Genomic DNA, 24,174 nt, shown 5'->3' with positions numbered 1-24,174 from the left:
GGATTCTACAAAATAAATTATAATTATTGGTGATTCACTTATAAGATTTTTCCCGCCATGTGAAATAGCCTCAATATGCTGAAAATGTTTCCATTCTGCAACTTAGTTTGGTTGAAATACAGCTATATTTGTTCTAATCCTTGTGAACCAAATCTTCTAAGAGGGCTTATTGATCTCTCTCTCTCTCTCTCCCCCTCTGCGCTTAGCAGCGTATTTTGCTGATTTTCTTGTCCTGTAGTTTCTTACAATTTATTCATATTTCCATGTGAGTATAATTGGTCCTGTTCAGAATGCAATTAAGGCATTTTACTTTGTAGATTGAACCTTATTGTGTTAATTAAGAGGGAAAAAAACTACTTGAATCCCCTCATTGTGTAGAAGGGTCCTTATATCATAAATTTGGTTTATGACTACAAACATTTACTAAGAGATTTAAAAAAAAAAAAAGAAAAAAAAAAGAAGGCTTTGAGAATTACAATGACGTCAAAAGAGAAAGAGGGTGTTCATGAATATTTACTATCTGTCTCTTCCTTTGTCACGGACATAGTCTGATCCATTTCCCTTTTGCATGATCTTCTTTGCTTCCAATTTGCTCCCGGACCTTCCTCCTTCTCTGACCTCCCTTCGTTTTTCATGATCTGCTTCTGCCACCTCCTCAATTTCTCCTCTTACCGCCTTGCTTTCCGATTTCTCAGCAGCCATCGTCCCACTATCTGATCTCTTATCATAAGAACCGGTTTTTCTTGTTCCTTCCCCTCTACTGAACTTCTCATCCGGACCCAGTTTTAGCTTCCCGAGATCACTTGGTGTCTGTCTTCCTCTGGAATTTAGCTCCTGGGATAGCACTTTGTTGTTGATTGCCTTACTAGAACCTCTTTCTTGTTCAAAGAAGAGAACTTGCACCACAGTTCTCAATGGCAGCCTCTCGTTCTTCACAGCATGAGCACGTACCTCCGGTGACAACTTTTGGCAGTCTAACATCCGGCAAAGGCGTTTCTTTTCCGCCTTGTTCATATCAGGATGCTCCTGCATCAATAAGAATATGGAATCAGGAATCTTAATAAGTTGACCAAAAGCTTTTAAGGAAATACTTTTTCAATGTGTTTGAGAATATGGAAACTAGAATATCAATTTAGTAGAGTGGCTTGCCTTCAGGTAAATGTTAATTGCCTTGTAGAGGTCATCATGGTCTTCCCTGGCAATATCAGGCAAAGTTTCAGCCAAAGATACAAATTTTAACACTGGCATATTTGCATCCTTAGCAACAACTTGAAGATAAGAATCAATAAGCTTCCCAATCTTTCTTATTGATCTGAAAAATTGGCTGTTATCTGTGACTACTGGGGATTGTCTTCTCCATATCAACAAGTAGCTTTCCAACACTGCAAGAACCAAGTCAATATCATAGAAATGCTGGTCAGAGGATGAATATGAAGGAAAAAGGAGATCATTCACTGTTGCCTCCTCAAGTTGCATACTGGACCTCCTTAACAATTCAGCTTTTGTCACTGGAGATACTCCTAGAAAGTTTCCGGTGCTAAAAAGCCTAAGCAAAAAGCCAACAGATACTGATCCCTTATCTCCAGGAATCAAACTCACAATGGTTTCGAGGATTCTTCTATTCCTTTCCACAAGTTCTTCAGTGTGAGAGACTGAACTCTCTTGAGTTCTAGCCTTTGTGGTGTCAGGTAGATGTCGACATGCATAGACATGTAAAGCTTCACCAATAAGCTGTGGTGGCAATATATATGTTGATCTAATGGCAAGAATTATACATCGAAAAAGGTCTATATCAAGATCTGATATATCCTCTGTCCACCAATCTTTTGGGACAGAATGTTGGTGTTTTTTGGTATAACCTGGTCTAGTATATGTGTATGACCAAGTGACCTGCAAAGATTAAAGAGGAAAATTTTGAGCTACACATAAGAAGGACCTATTTTGTGTTGAACAGAATAACAACGAAAGAAAAAACAGGCGGAGTCCTTTTTTAACCTTTGCTGGGGGTACAAGGATTTTCTCAACAATTGAATCTATGCACTTCCTGATGATTCCAAGGTTTTCACACCACTCAGATAACTTAACTGTGGTCTGCAGTGAAACAACGGAGTCCTTCCAACCTTCAAGAATGCATGAATTGAAGAATGCCTCAAGTTTGGTAACAAAGTTTCCCTTCTCCACAGACTCGGTCATTCTAAGGAACTTAGCAGCACAAAATGCAGGTACAAAATTGTGGGCACTGAGATTGATAGTAATTCCATAGCAGAACTTAGCACATAGTTCAAAAGCTTCTTCGCCTCCTGGAATATCATGAAGCTCTATTCTGGAATGGTCGGTTTGATCACCACCAGAATCATTAGAGCAAAGCCGTTGCAAAAGGCCACTTTTTGGAAGAAGTGCAAACTGCAGCTAGGAAACAGTACAATGATTTCTTGACCAAGAAGAATAAATTCTATGCACAAAATGAAAATAAAAAATCTAAGTTGTAGCAATTAGAGGAACATCTGAGATCTCTACATTTTCTCCTTACCTTTTTTTTTTTCTCCAGTCTTGTGATGCTCATAAAATATTTTACATTTCAAAAGCATTTAAATCTAAGTTACACAACCAAAAAGGAATATTGCCGCTGTTTTACACACACACACAAACATATATTCTAGTCATCCATAGACATTCTCCTCGATAGGGGCAATTTATGCTTTATCCATACCTTATGAAGAAGAAAATTGATATTGTTTATCTGTATAGAAAGATCATAAGGTACATCTGAGATCACAGTCCTGAATGGTTAAAAGAAAATTTGGTTAATTAGCAAAGGAAAGAGGTTCAGAAGTCCGGCTTTCTAAGAAATATAAAAGAAAGTTGGAAATAAACTCCTTTGTACAACAAATTTCTTATTCAAGTAGAAAAAAAATGAAAAAGAGATACAACCTGGTAGCTTCTTCTGTATAGAAGGTGTCTGGTCTTGTCCCAAGTTTCATAAACTTCATCTTTTCCTGTTGGTAATTTGTATATATCCCAAAGGATCTTTGTCAATTTTTACTTCATAATGCTGCAAGATGCTCTCCTAAATGATTTCTGAAACAAATAAGATCCTGAATCTGAGTACTTATAGATTCAATGACAATCAATTCTGCCAGTAAGAAATATCAAGTAATTAAAGCTATGACGAGGTGATTGAACAGATGCTCAACTAGATCCACCAGAAAGAATGGCTAATCAAAGATAAACTTCATCGTTAAGATAGGAAAAAGGAAACTGTGATTATATTTAGTCTAGAAAACAAAAAACAAAAATCCTTCTTGGCTTTTTGCTGAAACTAATCAGTAAACTGAAAAAAAAAGAGAGGGGGAAATGGTGTTCTTTGAACATGTTTCCAAATTAAAGAAAGCTCCGTTTAATTGTTGCAGAAACTCAACGATGGTTAGAGAACTTTAATTCTCAATCATGGAAAACACAAGGAAAACGGAAATGAAAAAGAAGAAGAAGAATGATATGTAATTCAAAGAAGTTTTACATGCATGCAAAGCCAAAAAAAAAATGAGACTAAAGGCTCACTGTAAAATTGAAAAAGAAGTTTTACATGCATGCAAAGCCTAAAAAAAGTGAGACCAAAAGCTCACTGTAAAATTTAAGTCTGTAGGTTAAGAACCTACCGTTACCTTTTATGCCTCAAAGGGCCCCTTCTTCCTGAGAGTTTCCATTATAGAACCCTTCAAGCCCTTCGATTTATAGGAAAAGAGGAAGCTTTCATGACCTGTAACACATAGAAACAAAAAACAACAACAAAAATGAAAAATGAAAAATGAAAAAGAAAAAATGAATGTAGAAGTTTTTGCTGTCAAAACTGAGAAACAATATTAAAGACCCATAATTCTAAAAGTGAGCAATAAAAATTTGATGCTGCTTTCCAGCCTCTGCTACAATCCATGCAAAATTTGTCTCTAGCAATGTTTTGGAAGTTACTATAAAGTTATAAGTGGTTAAAGCTTATCTAAAAGGTTGTGAAACTCCCTGACTGACTTACATTGGGCTCAGGATGTTTCTGTTCTGTGCCATGTGTATACAAGAAACCGAACAACCTGAAAATTCAGTTCTAGATGGCATACATTATTCATAAATATATATAATATATAATATATATTCATTATGACAATGTTTTTTTGTCTCAAAAAAAGAAGAGGGTTGGTCTTAAAAATTATTTAAAAAAAAAAAAAAATCCTAATAGATATTACTCATCCAATTTCTCAATAAATTGAGAGTAATTGTCTCTACTAGCACAAAACGATCACTGACTGGCTAGAACACAAGTAATTATAACCAAATATCTCCTACTTAAGGGACTATAAAGTATAAACTAATAGTTTCTACGATAAATTTCCAATTTTCTGTTCTATTTGGTACATTTGTTGATAAATTCCAAAAACCCTATTGCAGAATCAGAGATTAACTGATAGAAAAGATTGAAAAAGGACAAAAATAAAAAAGATAAATGAAAGATCTTACTGTGACTTTCTCGTGATTCGTGGCTAATGTAAGTTTTCTTCTTATTTTATGTTTGGATGAGCTTTTTTAGTGATCTGTTTGTTTAGGGAACCCCCTTTCTTTCTGGTGGAAGTAATGTGGCATGACAGACAGAAGGATTTTGGTTTCCTACTAAAAAGGGAAAACCCAAACTTTCTTTCTCTTTGTTTCTTGGATATTAATTGGAGGGGTTGGTGATTAAGAAATGGAGACCAAGAAAGATCTTCAATTCTTGCAACAAATCTAGCAATAAATATCTAAGATTTATTGCCATGCATTTGGCAATAAATATCTATTGATTTATTGTGCATGCATATATAGTGACTTTATAAGTATGTTGTCTAAAAATTAATTAATTAATTAAAAAACAATGTTATTTTCAGTACTCACAAAACTGCAATTTACTCCCAAAAACATTTTCTTCTTCTTCTTCTTCTTCTTCCTTTTTTTTTTTTCTTTTTTTTTTTTTTTTTTTTTTTTGGGCTAATCTATCCCTGAAATAGTTGTGACTAAATATCTAACATTTATTGTAACCTGGACCACTCCAAAACAACAAGATTAACTCTTAATTGCCCACCTTTACATCAATAACTTTCTTTTTTCTTTCCTAGAAAATTTCAGTGAGAAGACTTTAACAAACAAATCTGGCAATCTTATCATCATCTCCTAACTGGGAAGCAAGAAACAATTTCCACATTACACACTAGTATATAAATTACTTACTGTATAACCAAATATATATATATATATATATATATTAGCAACTATTATTTCTTGTTGTTTCATAAATAATGCATTTATGATCAATTTTGACTTATAACCTTCCACACCAAATAATGCATTCATGGCTTTTAAGCATCCGTTTTTAAAAAAAATCTGAGGTGAACTATATTAATTATATAAATACAGAAACCGGTAACTATAATTTCTGGTCTTTTTCAGTAGGAGATAAAATAAAGTCAAGAAGAATTTGCAAATCATTTAATACCGGTTTGACTTTTTTACAAGATATGGAAAAAGGACTTCTTTACGAGATATGGAAAAAGTTAGTCCCCAGAAATTTATAAGAAAAAGAAAAAGAAAATAGAAAATAGAAAAACAGCAAGAATCTTTTTTTATGCTGCAATAAAGACAAGAGAGAGTAAAAAGTGGGAAAAAAAAAATAAATAAATAAAAGCATTGAAAAAAACTTAACCTTGAGGCTGTGATGTTATAGGAAGGAGAAGCTTAGCTTTCCTTTCTTTTTTTTTTTTTTTTTTTTTGCTTTTATGTTACCATTGATTGGTTGAAATCTGAGTTTAGGGTGGTCTGTGCTTTGACAGACAAAGGAAGATGAGAGAGAGAGAGAGGGATAAAAAAAAAAACCACAGTGGCTAATGTGGAACAACAACCATTACTTTATATCAGAAACCCAAAAAGCCAATTAGATTTTTTCTTCCAATTAGGAATACAATGAGAAGAAGAAGAAGAAGAAGAAAAAGAAGAGGCTCACCTCCAAAGCCACTTTTTTCAATGCTTAGCTTAGCTAGCTTTACTAGTCATACATATAAAACGCACAGCTTATGTCAGCCTTGCTCAATTTCCTGTAACCTCTCTCTCAAGTTGGGGCGGTATCCGTATGGCATTTCACTACTCGTCGAAAAATTTAATGCTTAATAGCACAAGTTGACATGGCATTCTTCTATTTGCTATAGGAGCTGACAACTCTGTCTCAAACGAATAAGGGCATGCCAGGTATACTTGTGCTGCAAACTATGCAAGTTGTGCTAGCTTCACTGTTTTTGGCGTTTAACTACTCAGTTTTAGCAACAACTTTTTATGAGATTGATAAAGAATTCCTCCATCAGCTCCATTTATATAAAAGGGTTTTTTTAAATATTATATAGTATATTATATATATATATATATATATATTTTTGTCCATATTTTATTGGAAGTATATAATTAAAGCCTGCGGTACACAGTTACTTTTTAACATTTTTCTTTTTAATCTTCCTCCAAAGTATGGGCAGAAGAATCTTCATCTGGATATATAACAAAATGAAAGAAAAGAAGAGAAGAAAAAGAAAGCAAATGCTTTGAGCTTTTTGATTGGTTTTTTAGGTGGGAATATATGTTACAATTATTATTATTATATACTACAAGTCAAGCAGATTTCTATTCAATATCAAATCCATCAAACCCTACCCTAAAATTCTTCCCTTCTATTCTAATAAAATAAAACTTTGGCACTATATATATTATCAGTTCCAAAACCAGTGAAGTAACAATGCTAGCTTGAAAGTAAATGGTGGAATAAAACACTCAAAACGAATTCGGAAAAGAAAACGTACCCCAGATGTATATACATACGATTGAATAAGTTGTTACTTGATTCCAATCCCAGCAAACCACCATTAATTTGAGAATTAGAAAAAGCTCCAAACTTTACTCTTCAAAACTACTCCAAGTGATTACTAGTTTGTAGTTGCAGAATTTGGAGAGAAAAAGCAGCATGTTTCTTTGCTCTTCAAAGCTCCAAGTAATTGGCTTTAGCTTTATGATGAACTGAAGCTTGTAAGAGACAGAGACAGAAGCAGAGAATGGAGTTTCATGCACATAATCCTCAGAGACAGAAAGAGTGCAAGAGAGAAGGTTGAGAGGGAAGAAGAAGAAGAGAAGGGGTGGCTTAAGGTTGTGTTATAAAATCAACATAAATGAGAGACTAGCCAACTAAAGAGAGAGAAAAATGAGTCGCTCGAGGTGTCACCCACAAGACTTCTGGAAAGAAAGAGAAAGAGAAAGAGAAAGTGAAAGTGAGCGAGATAAGGTGGTTGGTTGGGATTAGTCAACATGGTAATGTATCAAAAAGCATATTTATGATAAACTCCTTGAATGCCAAAAAAAAAAAAATTGTAATTAAAAAAAAAATGAAAGAAAATGTTAGGTGTGAAGAGGAGCAGTCTCTTGTTCCCTAATTTGCATTTTGATACTTTCTAAAAACATTACAATTTCAGCTTTCAATTTTAAAATTTATCATATTTAGCCTATAAGTTTTGATTTGTTGTCAATTGGATTATAGTTGACTATTAATTAAGAAAATTAAGGTTATTCATATGAGTTATATGTGAAATATCAAAATGTAAATTTTTAAAAAATGGAATATTAAAATGTAAAATTTTAAAACTATCTTAAAATTTCTACTACTTTTTTTTTTTATACAATTTAAAATCTAAAACTATAGAAAGATTCCTATTTATTGCCTCATTCCCTAGTTCATTTTTTAAAAATACTTTCTCGTTTTCAAAAACTTGTATTTTTGATGTTCTGTATGCAATTCAGATGGAGTGATCTTGATTTTATAGACAAAAGTCAACCACAGTTCGACTTATAACAAATAAAAAATTGAACACTCAATATAATAACTTTTAAATCTTTTAAAACTATCATTTATAAAAATTTTATATTTAATATTAAAAGTCTATTGTGATGGATCACCCTTCCAAAATTATCAAAAGTACAGTGAAAAACCAATCAGCCAGACTGCAACATTTACAAATTAGAGGTCAAAAATGCAATTAATTCTTTTCTTGTTTTATATTTTATGGTGTCCCAACAAGGCTTGAAAATGGTGGTGCATGATTGAAAAGCATGCAATGCAAGTGGGAAAGAAGAGAAGAAAGTGCTCTCCGACTTAAAGAGGGATATAAGGATTCTTTTTTTTTTTTTTTTTTTTTTTTTTTTCCTAAAAGGTGGGTCCAATCCCATATTTGAAAGATCCTGTGTGCTTTTCTTCATCATGCTTCCCCCCACTAAACCCATGAGGGTTGAGAGTGAGTGAGCAGAGGACAGGTATATTCTTTCTTCTTCTTCTCCTTCTATTTCTATCTCTCTCTCTCTCTCCATGGGCTTTGGCTCTTCCTTCCCATGATCTGCATGTCGGCCACGTGTCTTGTCCTCTGCCGTTGGTTACATCATCTTGATGGGATTGCTCTGCCTCATATTGTTGGTTGTTTGGAGGCCCAACACAGACAACTATTTCCTTCCACACTCACTCCACTGTCAACTTTGTGTTGGACTTGGATGTCATGTGTGTGTTTTTTTATTTTTCATCAAATTTCCATGCGGATGTTGGACTCTCTCTCTCTCTCTCTCTCTCTCTCTCTCTCTGTGTTCGTGTGCATTCCCACGTGCATCAATCAGTCCTATTGCTAATTTGATTGGCAAAATCTCAGGGACCCACTTCATATCATCTAATTTTTGGAAGATGAATAGAGGGCCCCACTTCCCATCATTTCAATCCTCTTCGTTGGAGGGGATGTTCTAACTATTTATTTTTATTTTTTATTTTTGTATTAATTTTTTTTTTTTGGTCCCCCAAAACACTTATTATGGCCATGATCATGACAACATGATCATCATCATGTATGGCTATGATTCATGTTAATCATTATTAAGATGTTTCAAGTTTTTCTTAAACATTATGAGATTTTTAAACCTATGAAAAAGAGCCAAACCATGTAGCTTTTTTGAATTTTATAACAAAGTAAAAGTTTCTTCTCGAAATCCATTAGCTTTTTAGTAGTCTAATAGGCTTTTTATCAACTCAAGTAATTAATGTTGTACCATAAAAGGGCGTGTTAATTGCGTCATAACCTTGCTTATTTATTCTTAAAGCAAAAAAGGGAAAAAATAAATCTTTATTTATTCTTCTAATAAATTACAACTTTCTTAACGTAATTTACATATATGAAAATTTTCTTATGCAACATTGTACACTTTAGTTTTAGTCTACGATGGAGATATTTTATACATTCTAGATCAATCGGTTTTATGGTTGAATTTTTAAATTTTTTTTTTCAATTGATAATTATTTACAAATAGAGGAAGATCAAATTTTATTGTTCAAGTCAATATTCATGATTATATCTTATCAAACTAACATAAATAAGAAGATAATATAATTATAAGATTGGTTTTTATTTTCATTTTTCTTTGGAAAATGCAAATTGAAATATCATGTAATATATATTTTGGAGAGTTGCGGTCGATTAATTAGTAACTAAAAAGTTGTTGTTCCTTCTTCCACTCTACCTCTCTCTCTCCTTGTTAAGTTTTGGGCAAAATTATTGGTAGTTTGTTTATCGTCCACCTTAAGTTTTTGCCTGTCTTGGAAATTTTATAGCCATTGAATCTTACTATATATGCGTGCACAAGGGGTAGCTAGCTTTTCGTAATCTTGCATTTGTATACATACATGACTTTCACCAATCCTTTGTGCTATATGTTGAATCAAAAATGTTTTTCATCATCACAATTTAATTATAAGATGGTATCACAAATTCAAAATAGCATGGCTCATTGCATTAAGACTAATTAACAAGTCCAATACATTCAACAAGTAAAAATTGATTATGACCGCAAATGTATTGCCGCATTACCTTATTATAAATGTATTTTTATATTTCATTGTAAACATATTTTTATATCGTATAAATCAAATTAGTCTAAATTTAAAATAGTTCAGTTTGATTTTCTTTTATGTTGCGTCTTACATGGGACCTCCAAGCCTAACTCCAAATTGACAATATAGACAAATATGCCAAGGATAGACAAAAATAGGGAGGGTGTGGTTTTATTGTAGGTGGGGAAACCCTATTCTCCTAAATGGTAATAGTCAATTGTGCACTCCACCAAAATTGGGCCTACTCAAAATTCCAAAAAGCAAGGGTCTTCCATATTTGGGCAGTCAATTCCACAGCAGCATTGCTTAGCTTGCTTGCATCTCAATTCTGAAATATGGTCCATTGTGATCCCCGTATCTAATGTATGCTTTTAGAAACAAAAGATTCTCTTCTCGAACTTTTTCCAACTATTCCTTACACAATTTCAGCTCCATTATTTTCTTTCTTTCTTCCTCCCCTCCACTCATTGGTATATTACCTCTATATTCACAGGAAGATCCATTTTCTCTCAGTTTCATAATAAAATTAAAATCCTTTGTATAAAATATCTTTACTATTTATGTGTGTGGAAGTTCATAATTATGCAACAAAATAAATAAATAAATAAAAATACAAAATATGTATAAAAATGAAACCAAATAGGTCCATATCCATTTCTGCTAGAAAGTCCAAGCTGAAAGGAGTATGAGGAGGAGCCTCATGTGTTGAGCCCAGTTGTTTATGGACAATTGGGCTTTATGGGTAATGACCCAGCCTTAATTTATTTATTTATTTTCTATTTGTTTCATAACTTAGGCGAATGTGCAAGAAAGAAAAGCAATAATACGTACGGTTTGCATAACTGTTTCGTGTGATGAGCACATTCTGCGTTTGATGCTGGGACTTTTGCCATATTATACCTTCTAAATTGATAACTAATCTCTCTACATACAAGTCTATTTCTTTTTTTCTTTTAATTGTTTAATTTGTTTAACATTTTTTTATTTTATTTTTTGTTGTGGTTCAAATCCACTCCTCATGGTGAGAAAGGCATCTTTTAACCATGGAGAAGCACAGAAAATGTGGGCTGAAATAACAATATTTGAAATGTCAAATTGGCTCTAGAATATATTCCAAGCACCGATTATATATTACATTTAAAAAGTAGTCCACAACTGTAAAATATCACAAAGCCACCCCCATTTTTTCATGCTCTATTGCAAACCGATGGAGACCATCTAAGCTTTGAATCAAGTTGGGTTTTGTTTCCTTCTCTAACTTAATGTTGAACTTTTTCCCCCTTCTTCGAGCTTTGAAATCTGAACATTTAGCTTTCTTTCCAAGACCAAAAATATCTGTTTATATATTTACATATATATATATATAGATATAGATATAATGTTTAACCATTAAACATTTAGCATCCATTATAAGTAACACTTCAAATGCCATTAGAAGTCTGTTTACTCTTTAACACTTTTCTGACATAGTCATTAGCTTGCTTGTCGTTTATGCATATGTTCTTAAGTTTTTTAGTAAACATTTGATGAAATTGTGGAAACTAAAAATCATTGGTCTCAAAAAATGTATCAAATTAATTTCTACACTACTTTGTATGATCATGTACAAAAGTTTCCTGATCAAACAGTGTCTTTCTAATTGCTGCTATTTTCAATAACATTATTTCTCACTTTGGAGCAGGACAGCACATGCACTACTTGTGAGTTCAAAACCATGGACGGCATCATCATCAACCAGTTTGAAGAATATGACATGGATGCCTATAAACTTCTTCATGATTTCAACCTTTTTGAGGACACCTTCTTGCCTCCTTACTCTGCGGATGCCAATGCCAATACCACGAACAACAATGTGAGGAACTTGATTGAGGATCATCACCTTTCTGATCATGTATCACCTTATAATGTAGAAACCCTGGTTGAGGAAATGACCATAGTTGATGAAGAAATACCTCATCTAGTAGGACATGATGACGAAGAAGCTGCCAATGCTAATCAACCTATAACACCACCAACCAATTGTGATACCGGCAATCATGACTGCAATGCAGAACAGAAGGATCGTTCTCCATTCAATGACTTTGATCTTATTGATTGGCAATGTGTGTTTGATTTGGTTAACTCAGGAACAGTAAGTCAAGAAGGTGAGCCTGCAGAGGCAAATCAAGCATTGACTCCCTTCAATGACTGTAACAACAATTGCGTCAATAACAATTTGGAGTACTTGGAAAAATTCTTGAATGAAGAAACAACACAAGAAATAATACATGGAACTAATTGTAAGACAGAGCCAATATTGAAGAGGAGTTGTGGTGGTGATGGTGGTGGTGACAATAATGTGAAGAAATGGGTCACCAGAAAGAGATACAAAAAGGGTTCTCCAGAAGATGCTCAAAGAAAAGAAGAGTATAAGATCAAGAACAGAATTGCTGCTGCCAGATCATTTGAAAGAAAGCAGGTTAAATTATACATACTAATGAATATCATTTTATTAAAATTTTGGAAACTATATTTTATCTTTTTTTATATTGCAAAATTATTTGTTCTCTCTCTTTGGATCTTCGTTATATAGGCCTACATCCGCCAACTGGAGCTGCAGTGTCGGAACCTCCGGAAGGAAAATGCATTTAGGAAAAACTGGTTGCAGGTATCAATATTCAATACAGCTTTGTTGTTAAAAGTTTTGCTTAGCCACAAACTATAAGGATTAGCATATTTGGCGTACTGTTCCTCAAAGATTTTCTAAAAATTAACATTATGTTACTTGTGTGAATTAGGATCTATTGACCTGCTGCAGAATGAACTTCTTCTATATATATATATATATATATATATCCAAATATTCACGGCTTTGACCTTTTGAAAATGAAATACGTTTTATTACGCATTGGTTTTTCTTCTTTACTTTTTCCTTAATTTTGATCTTCCTTCCAAACATTCACTTAAAAACATTGGCAATTGTTTTGCTCATTCCTCAAGATTCCAATGATATTACCCCAATTTTATAATTTTTGCCCTTCGGGATCTCAATCATTTGCCTTTTAGAACTTAATTTTGTAAATTCCCTTATGAAATGGTTCTTGTCTAGCAAAATATTTTTTTGTGACACCTTTTGTGTTTTCTGTAAACATGACAGTTTCACAATACAGTGGGTAGAAATTCCAGAACAAGGAGAGGAAAAAGTGAACTTCGAAGATCAATATCAGCATCCACTTTGATTACACCTTCAAATATTTGATTAGTATTTCCAGCAAGTTGCTAGCTTATACTAGGTTTTCATGGATGTTTATCGCTTATTTAACTCCAGATATATATAGATTGGACCATGTATATAAACAATAGGAAGTTACTAGCTTATATTAGGTTTTTATGGACGTTCTTATGCAAGTTCCTAACTTATATTAACTCTATTTGTTTTGCCAATTAATTGAAAAAGGAAAAAAGCATTTCCAACACATCAAGACGAAACCAACTAATGGTAAAAGCAGGTTGATTAAAAAATGCAAAACACCTATTCTGGTCCTTTATTTAGAGAACAGTTTAGCCTTTATGTTTCAGCAATTCAGCCTAATGATCCACAAATGCATATATCCTCCAATCTTCATCAATAAAAATTAAGAACAAGTGTCTGGAGTTGTCCAAAATCCAAATTGCAGCAAAACAATACCATCTGTCAAAGAAGCACAGACCAGTTATGCAACCTGTCATAATTGCTAGATCAGAAGCTCAACAAGTCAAATAACAGGCAAAAGAAATAACTTAACCGGTTGTAACCTTTGAAACAACTATATTCTTTTCCATTCCGTTCCCAATGAGACATGTTTGTGGTAGGATTAACACTAACATGTCTGCGATTGCAAAGAAAAATTGTTGATGTTACAACAAAAAATCTCATTTTTACAACGGAAGCAGTACCATCTAATTTTCAGGAATTGCTGCATTTCCAACCTCCCATTATAGTTTCAAAACCAATTGGAAACAGGAGGTACGAAAATTCTTCACAAGCTATTCAACCGTCTTCTATCCAAATAAATCATCATCATCGTCATCGTCAGCATCAGCACGGCTTGAGTCATTTCCAGCTTTTATACTCAATGACTTTTCATCAGCATCTTTAGTAAGAGAAGAAGCTGGTTTTCCACTTGAACTGACAAAAGAATGTGCCCAGGAGGAACCCACTTGTCCCTTAAAGGATTCTCCATAAAGATCATCATAAATACCACTTCTCGGAGCACCTTTTACCTTATTTAGAACCTCTTGTAGTTTATCAGTGACATCTTTTTGAGAAGAATTATCTCCCTTCACAGAGTTTTGTTCCTTTCCTTTGGGTACTACTGTTATCTGTACAAGAGATTCGTATTTTCCAACAAGACTTCCTTCTTTCACACCTACTGGACCAGGCTCTGTTTCCACATCAGCACCATCCGAAACCCCAACAACTTCTACAAGTTCACCCCCAACCTGATCCCTGAAGGCCACTCTTGCCTTCCTAATTCTCTTGGTGGCTCTCTCTAACTGCTGGCTGTCAATTGTTCCACCTATTGAGCTACCAGACTCGTGGGATTTAGCCAATTCATCAGTCTTGCTTATGCCATAACGATTTAAAAGTGTATTATAGGCCACAAGAGCTTCTTCATCAGATGGGTCAGGAGGTGGTGGTAAATTAATCTCACTGGGCAGTGGAGGGCGAGGGAAAAGTGCTGCACTGTTCTTTCTCAAGATATAGGTTCTAGTTGATGCAGCAAATCGTAGAGACTGCCCCACTTCAAGCTCAACAGGGGTATCCTTCGTCAACCGTTCATTTGCAACAAAAGTACCATGTGCAGACCCCAAATCAATTACATATATGCTGTGAATGAGATAATAAGATAAAAGCTTGTAAATGTCATATACCTCAGTGAAAACAAAGAGAGAAACCTTCTAAAGGTCATACGGCGATAATTAGATTGCCATGCCATTATGAAAGAAATTGTAGATGCAATCACCAAGCCATGATGGAGGACGGCCAACTAGATTTAAGCTGGGGGGCCCTAGTGCCAATATAGATAGAACTCCAACAAAATAATAGTGAACTTTTACTCTAAACAATTCATAGCAAAAACATCCAACTGTAAATCAGATACTAAAATTAACCCAAACATGCATTTTTTTATTTATTTGTTTTCTTCAATTTCTAGAAAATTGAAAGCCTAGTGTAAAGCATTAACCAATCAACATCACAAATACAAACCAAATTTCAACTTTCATATTCACTACCAATCAGACAAACATTTTCTAGCCCCCTTTCTGGCATTTTGTTTTTTCCCTGATATATCCAAAACTCAATTCCCTCATTTTCATAACAAGTTAATCAACAGAAGCTTAACCTCTGCAAAAAGTGAAAACTAAAACTTACAATGTAGATTAAGCTAAATCAAGGCATCAAAAGAAGCAAAAACAGAATCCAACCAAAACAACACCAAGGAAATAGAGCAAGAGTCTAACCTTCCATTCTTGTGAGGAATGACTGCAGCATGCTGGCGTGATACCGACTGATGGTCAAGAACATAATCACATGTTTGGAATTGCCTCCCAAAGATTTGTCTCCGCCTATCAAGATTTATGCGATCTAGAACCTCACCATCCTTCAAAACCTCAAGATAGTAAACACCAGAGCGAGGCTCAATTGCCCAATCAGGTGGTTGCCAAGTTGACTGACCCCCTCCAACCTGAGTCACCTGCTGAGCCTGACCCACAAGCGGCGCTGCCTCAGGCACTTCCGGCTTCTGAGCAACACGGACTTGGTGTTGGTATTGGGTTTGCAAGATGGAATTCTTGGACTGTGAATGCAAAACCGAAGGCTGGGTAACTGGTTTAGGGGAAGACTGGGAAGCAGATTTGGAAGCCGAATTGGTGGACACTGAGAAAGGTTCCAAGGTTTGAGCTTTCTTGAATCTATCAAGACCCGCCCTTCCGAACATTATTTATATCCTGAATCACTCAAATAATCTGCTTTATAACGAGCTTAGTTCTCTCACTTCACAAAGTCTCATTGGCATCAAAACATTATAAAAACCCTTTTCAATATCAATGCTGCTGAATCTATACACAATGCTCAGGTTCAAGCTAGACAATTGCTCCTATCGAAAACCCCACGTTCTTCAACATATAAAAGTAAGATAAACAAATTCAAACTTGAACAAGTAAGACAACCAGTAAAATTAGCAACCTCTAAGCGCATAAAAGCTTATTGTTTTGCAAAGGCAGATACAAGTACCAACAAAATAACAAAAACAAAAAAAATACCCAGATCTACAATATTGATAACAAAAGGATCGAACCCAATTAAAAACTGCATATATATCATTGAAAATCACAACCATCTTTCTTTTTTTCCAACTGGGTCTATCTATTTTCATCTAACTTTTGTTTTTTCCCCCCTTTTTGGCTGTTACTGATCAGGTTTGCGTAGATACTGCGTAGAATTTCTATTACAAAATCATCTGAAAAAAGGAAAAGCAAACAACGGAAAAGAAGTAGAATATGGGGTAGCTATGCTTACCAAAGGAGCACAGGGTTTTGTGGTTTAATTAGAAGCAGCCAACGGACAGAAGGAGAGGCCTTCCAAGTTCTCTCAGGAGGGCAACGAGCATCGGGTTTAACTTCTAAAGCTCTTTATTAAAAATGTTAAACCAGTCGACCAATTTGCCATTTATACCCTCCATTTTTCAATTAAATCTCCTATTTTCAACTGCAATACCAATTTTTTTTTTTACATATATACCAATTTTACAAATTTCAAATTTAATAAGTTATTTAAAAAAATAATAAGAAGAAGAAGTATTAAAATATGTAATATTTTAGAATTTTTTTTTTATCTTTTACAATGATACACTAAAAAAAAAAAAAAAATGAACATTCGAACATTTATCACTTAAGCAATATCTTTGAGATTCACTACTCAAATATTATCCCATTAAAAAGATTTTAAAATGTAATACAAAATTATTTAAAAGTTTATTATTATTTTGATAAATCATTGTTTTCAACCTGCAAAATATATAAGTTGACAAGTAGATAGCACTAGTAATTGAACATTCATTTCTATACCTACAAATTTTATAATTTAAATCACAAAATATAAGATATTTGAATAGTATATAAGAATACGTGCTCAAACCAAAAAAAAAAAAAAAAGGTACATACGTTATCCCCCTATTATAAATACAAAACTGAAATTTGTTCCTTTTTTTTTTTTTTTGACTGGTGAGACTCGAACCCAGCTCATAGGTTGGACTGTTGTTACCTTTTACCACAGGGCTACCATACGATCTCAGAACTAGAATTTGTTCTCTTGAGAAGTGTTTCATCTAAGTTTGATTAGGTTAAAATTTATATACATATATATAAATATCTGAAAATAATGGGTTTGTCAATTTTGATTTGATTAGAAGACCTTAATATATATATATATATATATATATTTGGGTGAATGGAGACCTTAGTATTCTAGTCTTCTTTTTTTCTTTTTTTTTCCCCTTTTTCCGATCGAATTAATATTCTAGTCATTGAACCTTGTAGATTGACGTATCTCAAACCATTTAGCTGTAAGAAATGTCCCACCGCTTAACAAAGCTATGCTCTAATGTCTTGTTCCATTACTCAGCAAACGATTACGTCATTACAATAGTGGATACCTCACAATTCTTTACACAAAAACCACATTGTTTTTTTTTTTTGGGAATTTTACATTTTATGGGAAGCCCAAAGCAGCTGGTCCATAATCTGCATATAGGTACACAACACAACCATGCATGTATACAATCAGAAAGTACATATATATATATATATAGCTTCAAAAAAAATTTTTGCTTTAATTCTTTCCATTGGGTACAGAGGAAAAACATATACATTGACAGACCTTGACCTGGACCTTAAATAACATTGACACCAAGAAAATATGAACATCCTTTTACTCAGTTGAATCAGGTCTTCAATTTCTTTTGTTTTTCTTATGCCGTTTGGTACCAACAAGCAGAGCCTCCATGGATGCGTAATCAACCACTTCTTTTAAAGGTGGTCTTCCCTTGGTTCTTCTCAACTAATTGGTTATTTTTGGGGGGTTTTAAAACTGGTTGGTCCAATACAAGTAATTAAACCCTAACACCCCAAAATTTTTTGTCCAAACCAATGTTTAAAGGCACATTTTGCATGGGATTTTTGAAGCTGACATACCTTAAAAACAAGCTCTCTCATCAAGTTGACCCGTATCAGCTAAAGTAGACTCATAGATCAACAGATATTTTTTTTTTTCTGCAAAAAAATATTGTCAGCTCTCTCCTCCATGTCGAAACATTGTACACTAAAGGAAATCCAACATATCCATCCCACTATCTACTTGTGTACTCCTTTTCAACTAAACTAAAGCTCCCCTTCAGGCGTTCTTGCAGATTCTGAAGAATATTTTTACTAATCCTTCTTTGAAGCCGAGTGCTCTTGAGCCATGCAATTCCAAAGAATACTTTTACCTGGCATGCCTTTGGTTTGGATGGCAAATCCTCAACTTGGTATCTAACGTGAACCTGCAAATTACAAAATGAAGATCATTAACAGTGCAGGAGATATGAGACCAGAGGAAGGAGAGCTTCAAAATCAAATAACCCTTCTCTCACCAATTAAACGGAAATCAAAAAGTAAAGAACGGCAAAAAGGATAATTAACCAGAAGTGCAAACAAGAAACCATATTGTATACATACATTGAAATAGTCACCAAGTGGAACTCCATGGATAGTCTTGACCTCTTCAACAAGCCAACCATTTCTATCAGGAAGCGGGGACTTTTGCTGAGTACTTGTCACCTTTCCACTAAAATGGGAAATATGTTTATCAAATCTGTAATAGATTTGCCTCTCATAGACATCATCCTTCTCCAATTCCCACGGGGAGGAAGAATAGTTAAGACAACCAGCCCTTTCTGCAACTTTTTGTTCCAATTCACCCCCAGTAAATGACTCCATGAAGAAGCTTGACTACATGCCACAACATTTTATGATCAGTGGAGAAATGCAATTACGACAATGTGTAATTATTGTAATCAGATCATCTGAGGCACTTGATGGAAGACATATACAATTACAAGTACAGAAGAGAGATAGATCACTCACAGGAACAGAAAGAACAGAAGAATAAACCTCACTCATGCTGACATCGTCAAGGCCCAAGAAAGACCCACTATCTTCAGTTTGAATGCTTGTGGTTTCAGATTCCTCTTCAACTATTTGCACCTTCTGTTCAGGACTCAAGGATCTAGCCTTCCAAAGAGCCATGATTGTCCTGTTCAGAACAATCAATATTACAAAAAATTGGAGGGATAAAGACATGAACCCATGATTTTTATGATAGACAACTACCTATGGGCTACATTGAAAGATACAAAGGACTGAAAATGGAACTTCAGCCTGCCTTCCTCATCCTGGGTCTTTGCACCATGCCTTGCATCCATACCTCTGCCTGGTCGGAGAGTCATAACAATTATTGGACTGCCCATAGAAGATAGAGTAGGAGGGACAACTTGGATGTCCTCTATGTCCTCCCAGAGAAAAAAGAATTTTGTCCTATGTCCAAATAAATTTGCATGGAACCCAATTATCCTAGCAGAGATAAATAGTCGACCCTGCAAAAGAAGAACTGCAAGATTATGAGATATATAACAGACACAGTAAATGTCAGTCAAACACATAAAGGGAAAGAATCTCCTTATATCGATTGTATCCCAACACAAGAAATGGCTTAAAAGGAAGAAAACATTAAAAACACACACACACACACACCCCCACCCACCCACCCACCCACCATAAGGTGCTTCAAGAGAAATTATAACACGACATAATTATACTAACAGCACCTGCAGGGGCATCTTTCTCTTCAAGTGACATGTAAAATCATTAATGAGAAATTCCTCTGGTGGGAGCCCAAAAAGTTTCTGGAAGGCTGAATTTGTTTGCGGAGACCGCACATTTATCTACAATAATTTTCATTGCAGCCATGAATAGAAATATATAAAACTGAGTGCAGAAGGCTATTAAAAGGAATAGCCCATAGGCAAATGCAATTTCAAAAAATAGTGTGACTGGATGTTTACCTTCTTCCCCACCTCTTTCTCCATCTTAGTTAAATAATCCTTAATAACATTACCACCCCTTGTATTGTCCAAGAAAATTCTTAAATGGAGCTTAGACTGACATGCCAGAGCTAATGTTCCCTGAAGAGGGATCCAAAAATCAGCTAAATCTTGTATATTGGTTTTTAGAAAATTGATTTCAGCATGCCCCAGAGGTGTAGCTTCATCATAAGGTCCATCAAAATCATATACTTCCACATCAAGCACTGAAGGAGGCTCATCCATTGCATCGAATTCAAATATTTCTGCAAAGGCCAATCGGGGTTCAGACACAAAATCAGATTGTATATGAGGACAAAGGCTAAATAAATTTTAATCTAACTAATGAAGGGGGAGGGGGTTGGGAAAAAAAAAAAAGGGTGCTATTTGTGGCATAAGGATATAGGCAGAAAATGATTAGATTTAAATTAGGAAAATTCACCATTCCATAGAGGATTGGATTTCTGGAACTTGATTGAGCTAGTTCTAGTTTTTCCATTGCAAGTAAATACCACGTATGGATCGGAGAACGCACTGGAACCAACAGCTGCTAAGTTAGACCCTTGAATCAATGCAACAGTTAGCAACCAGCCATCTCCTTGTGCCTTCACTCCATGATCACTGCCTATTCGGAAGCATTAAGAAAAAAATATATATAAAAAGCAAGCAATGAGATAAAATAAGGTTTCAGTAGTTTAAATATAAGACAATGAATAGTCAGGAGATGCACAAGAAATAAAAGATTATAAACAGAAATAGCATTTACTGAAAAGTGGTTATAGATGCAATGCAGACAGAATTCTGAGTCCAACTGACCCATTACTGTGAAAATCAATGAATAAATCAATGATTTAATAATGACAACTTAAGACTCTCAACTTAAAAGGCAACGTTTTTTACACTAACAAGAAAGGGCAACTAGCCAACTGGAAAATATGGTATGCCGCATACCTTTAAGCATCCTGGCCTGCATGAAGCGTGAAATCAACCCTAGCACACGTTCAGCTTGTAGAACCAGTACACCACACACAATAAATTCACCAATAGAATCAGGTAAGTCAAGCCCAACAAACTCCAGCCCTTGAATGGTGCTCGGTGTAGCCAACCATAAGTGAACAAGCACATACAATATCATAAAAACTGTGGAGACAACAGAGAAATTTGAAAAATACTGTACTGCCAGTTTCCAATCCGATTGGGGTTCCGCTTGGAGTGATGCCAAAACTTGTTCTTTACTGGATCCAAGGTCCTTTGAATCAACTGGCTTAACATTCTGAGATAGAACGGTAGCAAACTGATCAAAGCTGTCCTTTAGACCTTGCCGGGCTCCATTTTCTATCATTCCTTTCATCATGGTATTCTGCACAAAATTCATCCGCCAGGATATAACCAAACGAGAAGATTGTCCCGCAGATGGAAGCTCTGGTCCAGGTGTTATGCAGTGGAGCAATTCTGTCTTAAAAGTGCCCCCATACATGACATCGGGAGTGCTCACACTCACAAAAACTGCAAAATTGCTCCCATCAGCTTTGAGATATGATTGATCCTCGAAGGCTTTAACAGCCTTAATTAGTTTAGTTGCAGCCTTGACATAAGTAACCACTCTTTTCAAGCTCCCACTGTCATCAAATTTCCACATTCCAGACTGCAATTCTGTAGTTCCCTGCACATCTGCCAGTGCTTTGGGAAAACTTGAGTGTGGTGAAAATAGTAGAGAGTTTAGCTCGGCAGGTGCAATGACATACAATTGATCAAGTAGCACTCCTGAAAAATTGCTTGGCATCTCACTTCCTTGATCTCTAGACTCCATCATTTTCATCACTTCTTCAAAATTACCAGAAGACTCATCCTCAGACTTGACATCAGAAATATCAGGCTTTGCAGTTTCAGCTGGCTCTGATATATCAGTGCCTTTACTAGATGTGGATGGACTTGCATCTGAATTTTTATTAAAAATCTGAGCAATGCGACCGGCAAAGGTTTTCTGTGCACAACAAGACTTATCTTCCTTGGACAATCCCGATTCTTCTTGTGCTGCAGAAGAAGATGAGTTCAATGGCCCACTTGAAGACTTTGAAGGTGATTCGCTTCCAACCTCAGCATCCCTCCTTAATGGTGATGCATTGTTAACATCACCATTCAAATCCATGAATGAATTGTTTGAAGTGAAGCATATACTAAGAAGAATTTCGCCTACAAATAAGGAAAGGTAAAAAAATTAAAAAATTAAAAATTAAGAAGCATAGATTACTCCAACCAATAAATATACTATGAATTACCATTTCTGTTGCCAGTATGTAATGCAAATTACATTTTTTTTTTTTTTTTAAATTCAATTCACTAAAGCAAATTCATTTTAGGAAATTATCATACTTTGGTGCTTCAAACCCTGTTATGCATTTTAGACGCTAACATCAATCGAGAAAGCTAATAAAAAAATTCTAGGAAAACAGGAGAAACATAAATGTCCATACTCCATAGACACTAAAAAGGAACAAATAGAAGATTTGCTAGAAAGTTAAACATATATCTATACGTATTATAGGTATATAACTACTTAAAATGAATGCGAAAACACAGAAAATCCAACTACCCACCACAGAAAATCTAACCAAAAAATTACCCAACCAACAAAACAAAAAAAAAACAAAAAAAAAAAGCAATCAAGAAAGAAAAAGGCGTACCACAATCCTTGTTCTTAGACTTCTTGTTTTTGGGCTGAAGAGGGTACCAAGCAGTGCCAAGCGACTTATCAGGATCATCCAAAACCCGGGAAACTGGGATTCTGAGTTGCCCAACAAAGTCATCATTGAAGTACTTATCTTCATCCAAGACAGAGACTAACAGCTCCTCATGAAGGTCCTCAACTCTGAACCTAAACTCTTCTCCCCAACCTGGGTTTAAGCTCTTCTTCACCACTTTGGTCTTTGACTTCTGCTTTCCCAGCTGCAACCTCACGTACGGATCACTCAGCCCATTCGAATCCGTTGGTGGAAGATTTCGAGCCTCCATTACACGAACCAAAAGTTTCATTTTTTTTTTTTTTTTTTTGGTTCTTTCAGTAACAATGATTGATTGGAGAATTATCAAAACCAAACAATACAATATGGAATTTTCTTTCTGTGCGTTAAAAAAAATAAAAATGTATATAACGTTGGAACAGATACAAAATTGCTTAAATACTATGCAAATGGGACTTTTGGGAATTATATTTGAGGATCAAAAACGCTCAAAGACTCAATTTTTGTTTTTGGGGTATTTATTTCATAAAATTTACCTCATAATGACGCTGCAAAAATCAGTGATCTGATCATTGAGAAAGGAAAAAATATATATATAAAAAGAAAAGTATTCGATTTTCCTCATTCTAACAATTCGAAGCATCAGAGGATAATTTCGAAAGAAATGAAGGACGGAAATTTAGATCAAATAGGATAAATATGAGAACTTGAAATGAGGATTATGACAAGGAAAATCAAAGCCATAACCCTCACAGTATTGAAATTGCAGAGAGAAAACGAAAATCTTTTTAGTTTCTTCCAAATATAATTAATTAAAGAAATAAAACAAAACAAATAATTCAACCCAAAAAAAAAAAAAAATCACTTTTATCCAAAAAGAAATTGAAAAAGAGAGACAGAATGAATGAGAACGCTAACGGAAATATAAAGAAAAAGGAAAAAAAAATTGTTGAGTTAAAGACAGACAGAGAGAGAGAGAAAAAGATTTGAACTTGAAAGCTACCATGCTTTTACTTTCTTTTGCCCTTTTTCCATTTCAATTATTATTATTATTTTTATTTTTTTATTTTTAATTTGTGTGCGCTTATGATTTTAGACTTTTCGACTAAAACAATTATTAAAATTCACAAAAAATAATGATTAAATATTTTATCTTTTTCTCTTTCTTGTACGCAAAAATTGTTTGTGGATCCCATTAAAAAATGGAAATAACGTAGATCAATGCTTATTTTATTGGTGCTATCCACTTGAGTGTTTGCCACGTTCTGTTTATGAATTTATTTCCCGGTTTTACATGCCACCTCATCATCGCTGACCCCCCCTTTTT

General features: G+C 34.5%; 3 protein-coding genes across 15 annotated transcripts; all 3 read right to left on the bottom strand.

Annotated features, from left to right (window-relative positions):
• Positions 1-337: 337 nt before the first annotated feature.
• Positions 338-7,342, bottom strand: LOC107416194 (BTB/POZ domain-containing protein At5g47800). Of its 11 annotated transcripts, none has more exons than XM_048475398.2 (8): positions 6,858-7,342; positions 4,028-4,096; positions 3,663-3,757; positions 2,932-3,078; positions 2,711-2,780; positions 1,996-2,409; positions 1,150-1,890; positions 338-1,026 (listed from the first exon to the last, which is right to left on the bottom strand). In XM_048475398.2, the coding sequence occupies exons 4-8, from the start codon at positions 2,988-2,990 to the stop codon at positions 517-519; spliced, it is 1,794 nt and encodes a 597-aa protein (XP_048331355.1). In that variant the 5' UTR covers positions 2,991-3,078; positions 3,663-3,757; positions 4,028-4,096; positions 6,858-7,342; the 3' UTR covers positions 338-516. The 11 variants fall into 11 exon arrangements, with proteins under 11 accessions (XP_048331355.1, XP_024931746.1, XP_024931728.1 ...); XM_025075978.3 differs by having other exon boundaries at positions 3,657-3,757; positions 4,028-4,082; XM_025075960.3 differs by having other exon boundaries at positions 4,028-4,082.
• Positions 7,343-13,440: 6,098 nt separating this feature from the next.
• On the bottom strand, positions 13,441-16,643 carry LOC107416449 (protein phosphatase 1 regulatory inhibitor subunit PPP1R8 homolog). Of its 3 annotated transcripts, none has more exons than XR_009634682.1 (3): positions 15,452-16,619; positions 13,732-14,816; positions 13,441-13,637 (listed from the first exon to the last, which is right to left on the bottom strand). XR_009634682.1 is itself a non-coding variant. In XM_016024950.4 (3 exons), the coding sequence occupies exons 2-3, from the start codon at positions 15,925-15,927 to the stop codon at positions 13,988-13,990; spliced, it is 1,305 nt and encodes a 434-aa protein (XP_015880436.1). In that variant the 5' UTR covers positions 15,928-15,937; positions 16,509-16,643; the 3' UTR covers positions 13,723-13,987. The 3 variants fall into 3 exon arrangements, 1 of the variants encoding a protein (XP_015880436.1); XR_007238937.2 differs by having other exon boundaries at positions 13,742-14,816; XM_016024950.4 differs by lacking the exon at positions 13,441-13,637 and having other exon boundaries at positions 13,723-14,816; positions 15,452-15,937; positions 16,509-16,643.
• A 1,120-nt stretch (positions 16,644-17,763) lies between these two features.
• On the bottom strand, positions 17,764-23,846 carry LOC107416418 (C2 and GRAM domain-containing protein At1g03370). Its single transcript, XM_016024909.4, has 9 exons — positions 22,791-23,846; positions 21,058-22,299; positions 20,549-20,731; positions 20,089-20,372; positions 19,852-19,968; positions 19,358-19,620; positions 19,112-19,280; positions 18,704-18,976; positions 17,764-18,528 (listed from the first exon to the last, which is right to left on the bottom strand). Exons 1-9 carry the CDS (start codon positions 23,137-23,139, stop codon positions 18,337-18,339), a joined length of 3,072 nt encoding a protein of 1,023 aa, XP_015880395.1. The 5' UTR covers positions 23,140-23,846; the 3' UTR covers positions 17,764-18,336.
• Between the last annotated feature and the right edge of the window lie 328 nt (positions 23,847-24,174).

This window comes from Ziziphus jujuba, chromosome 1 (genome assembly GCF_031755915.1).
Source record: "Ziziphus jujuba cultivar Dongzao chromosome 1, ASM3175591v1".
Lineage (NCBI taxonomy): Eukaryota > Viridiplantae > Streptophyta > Magnoliopsida > Rosales > Rhamnaceae > Ziziphus > Ziziphus jujuba.
The sequence above is the reverse complement of the archived record's forward strand: the minus strand, read 5'-3'. Positions and strand labels throughout refer to the sequence as shown.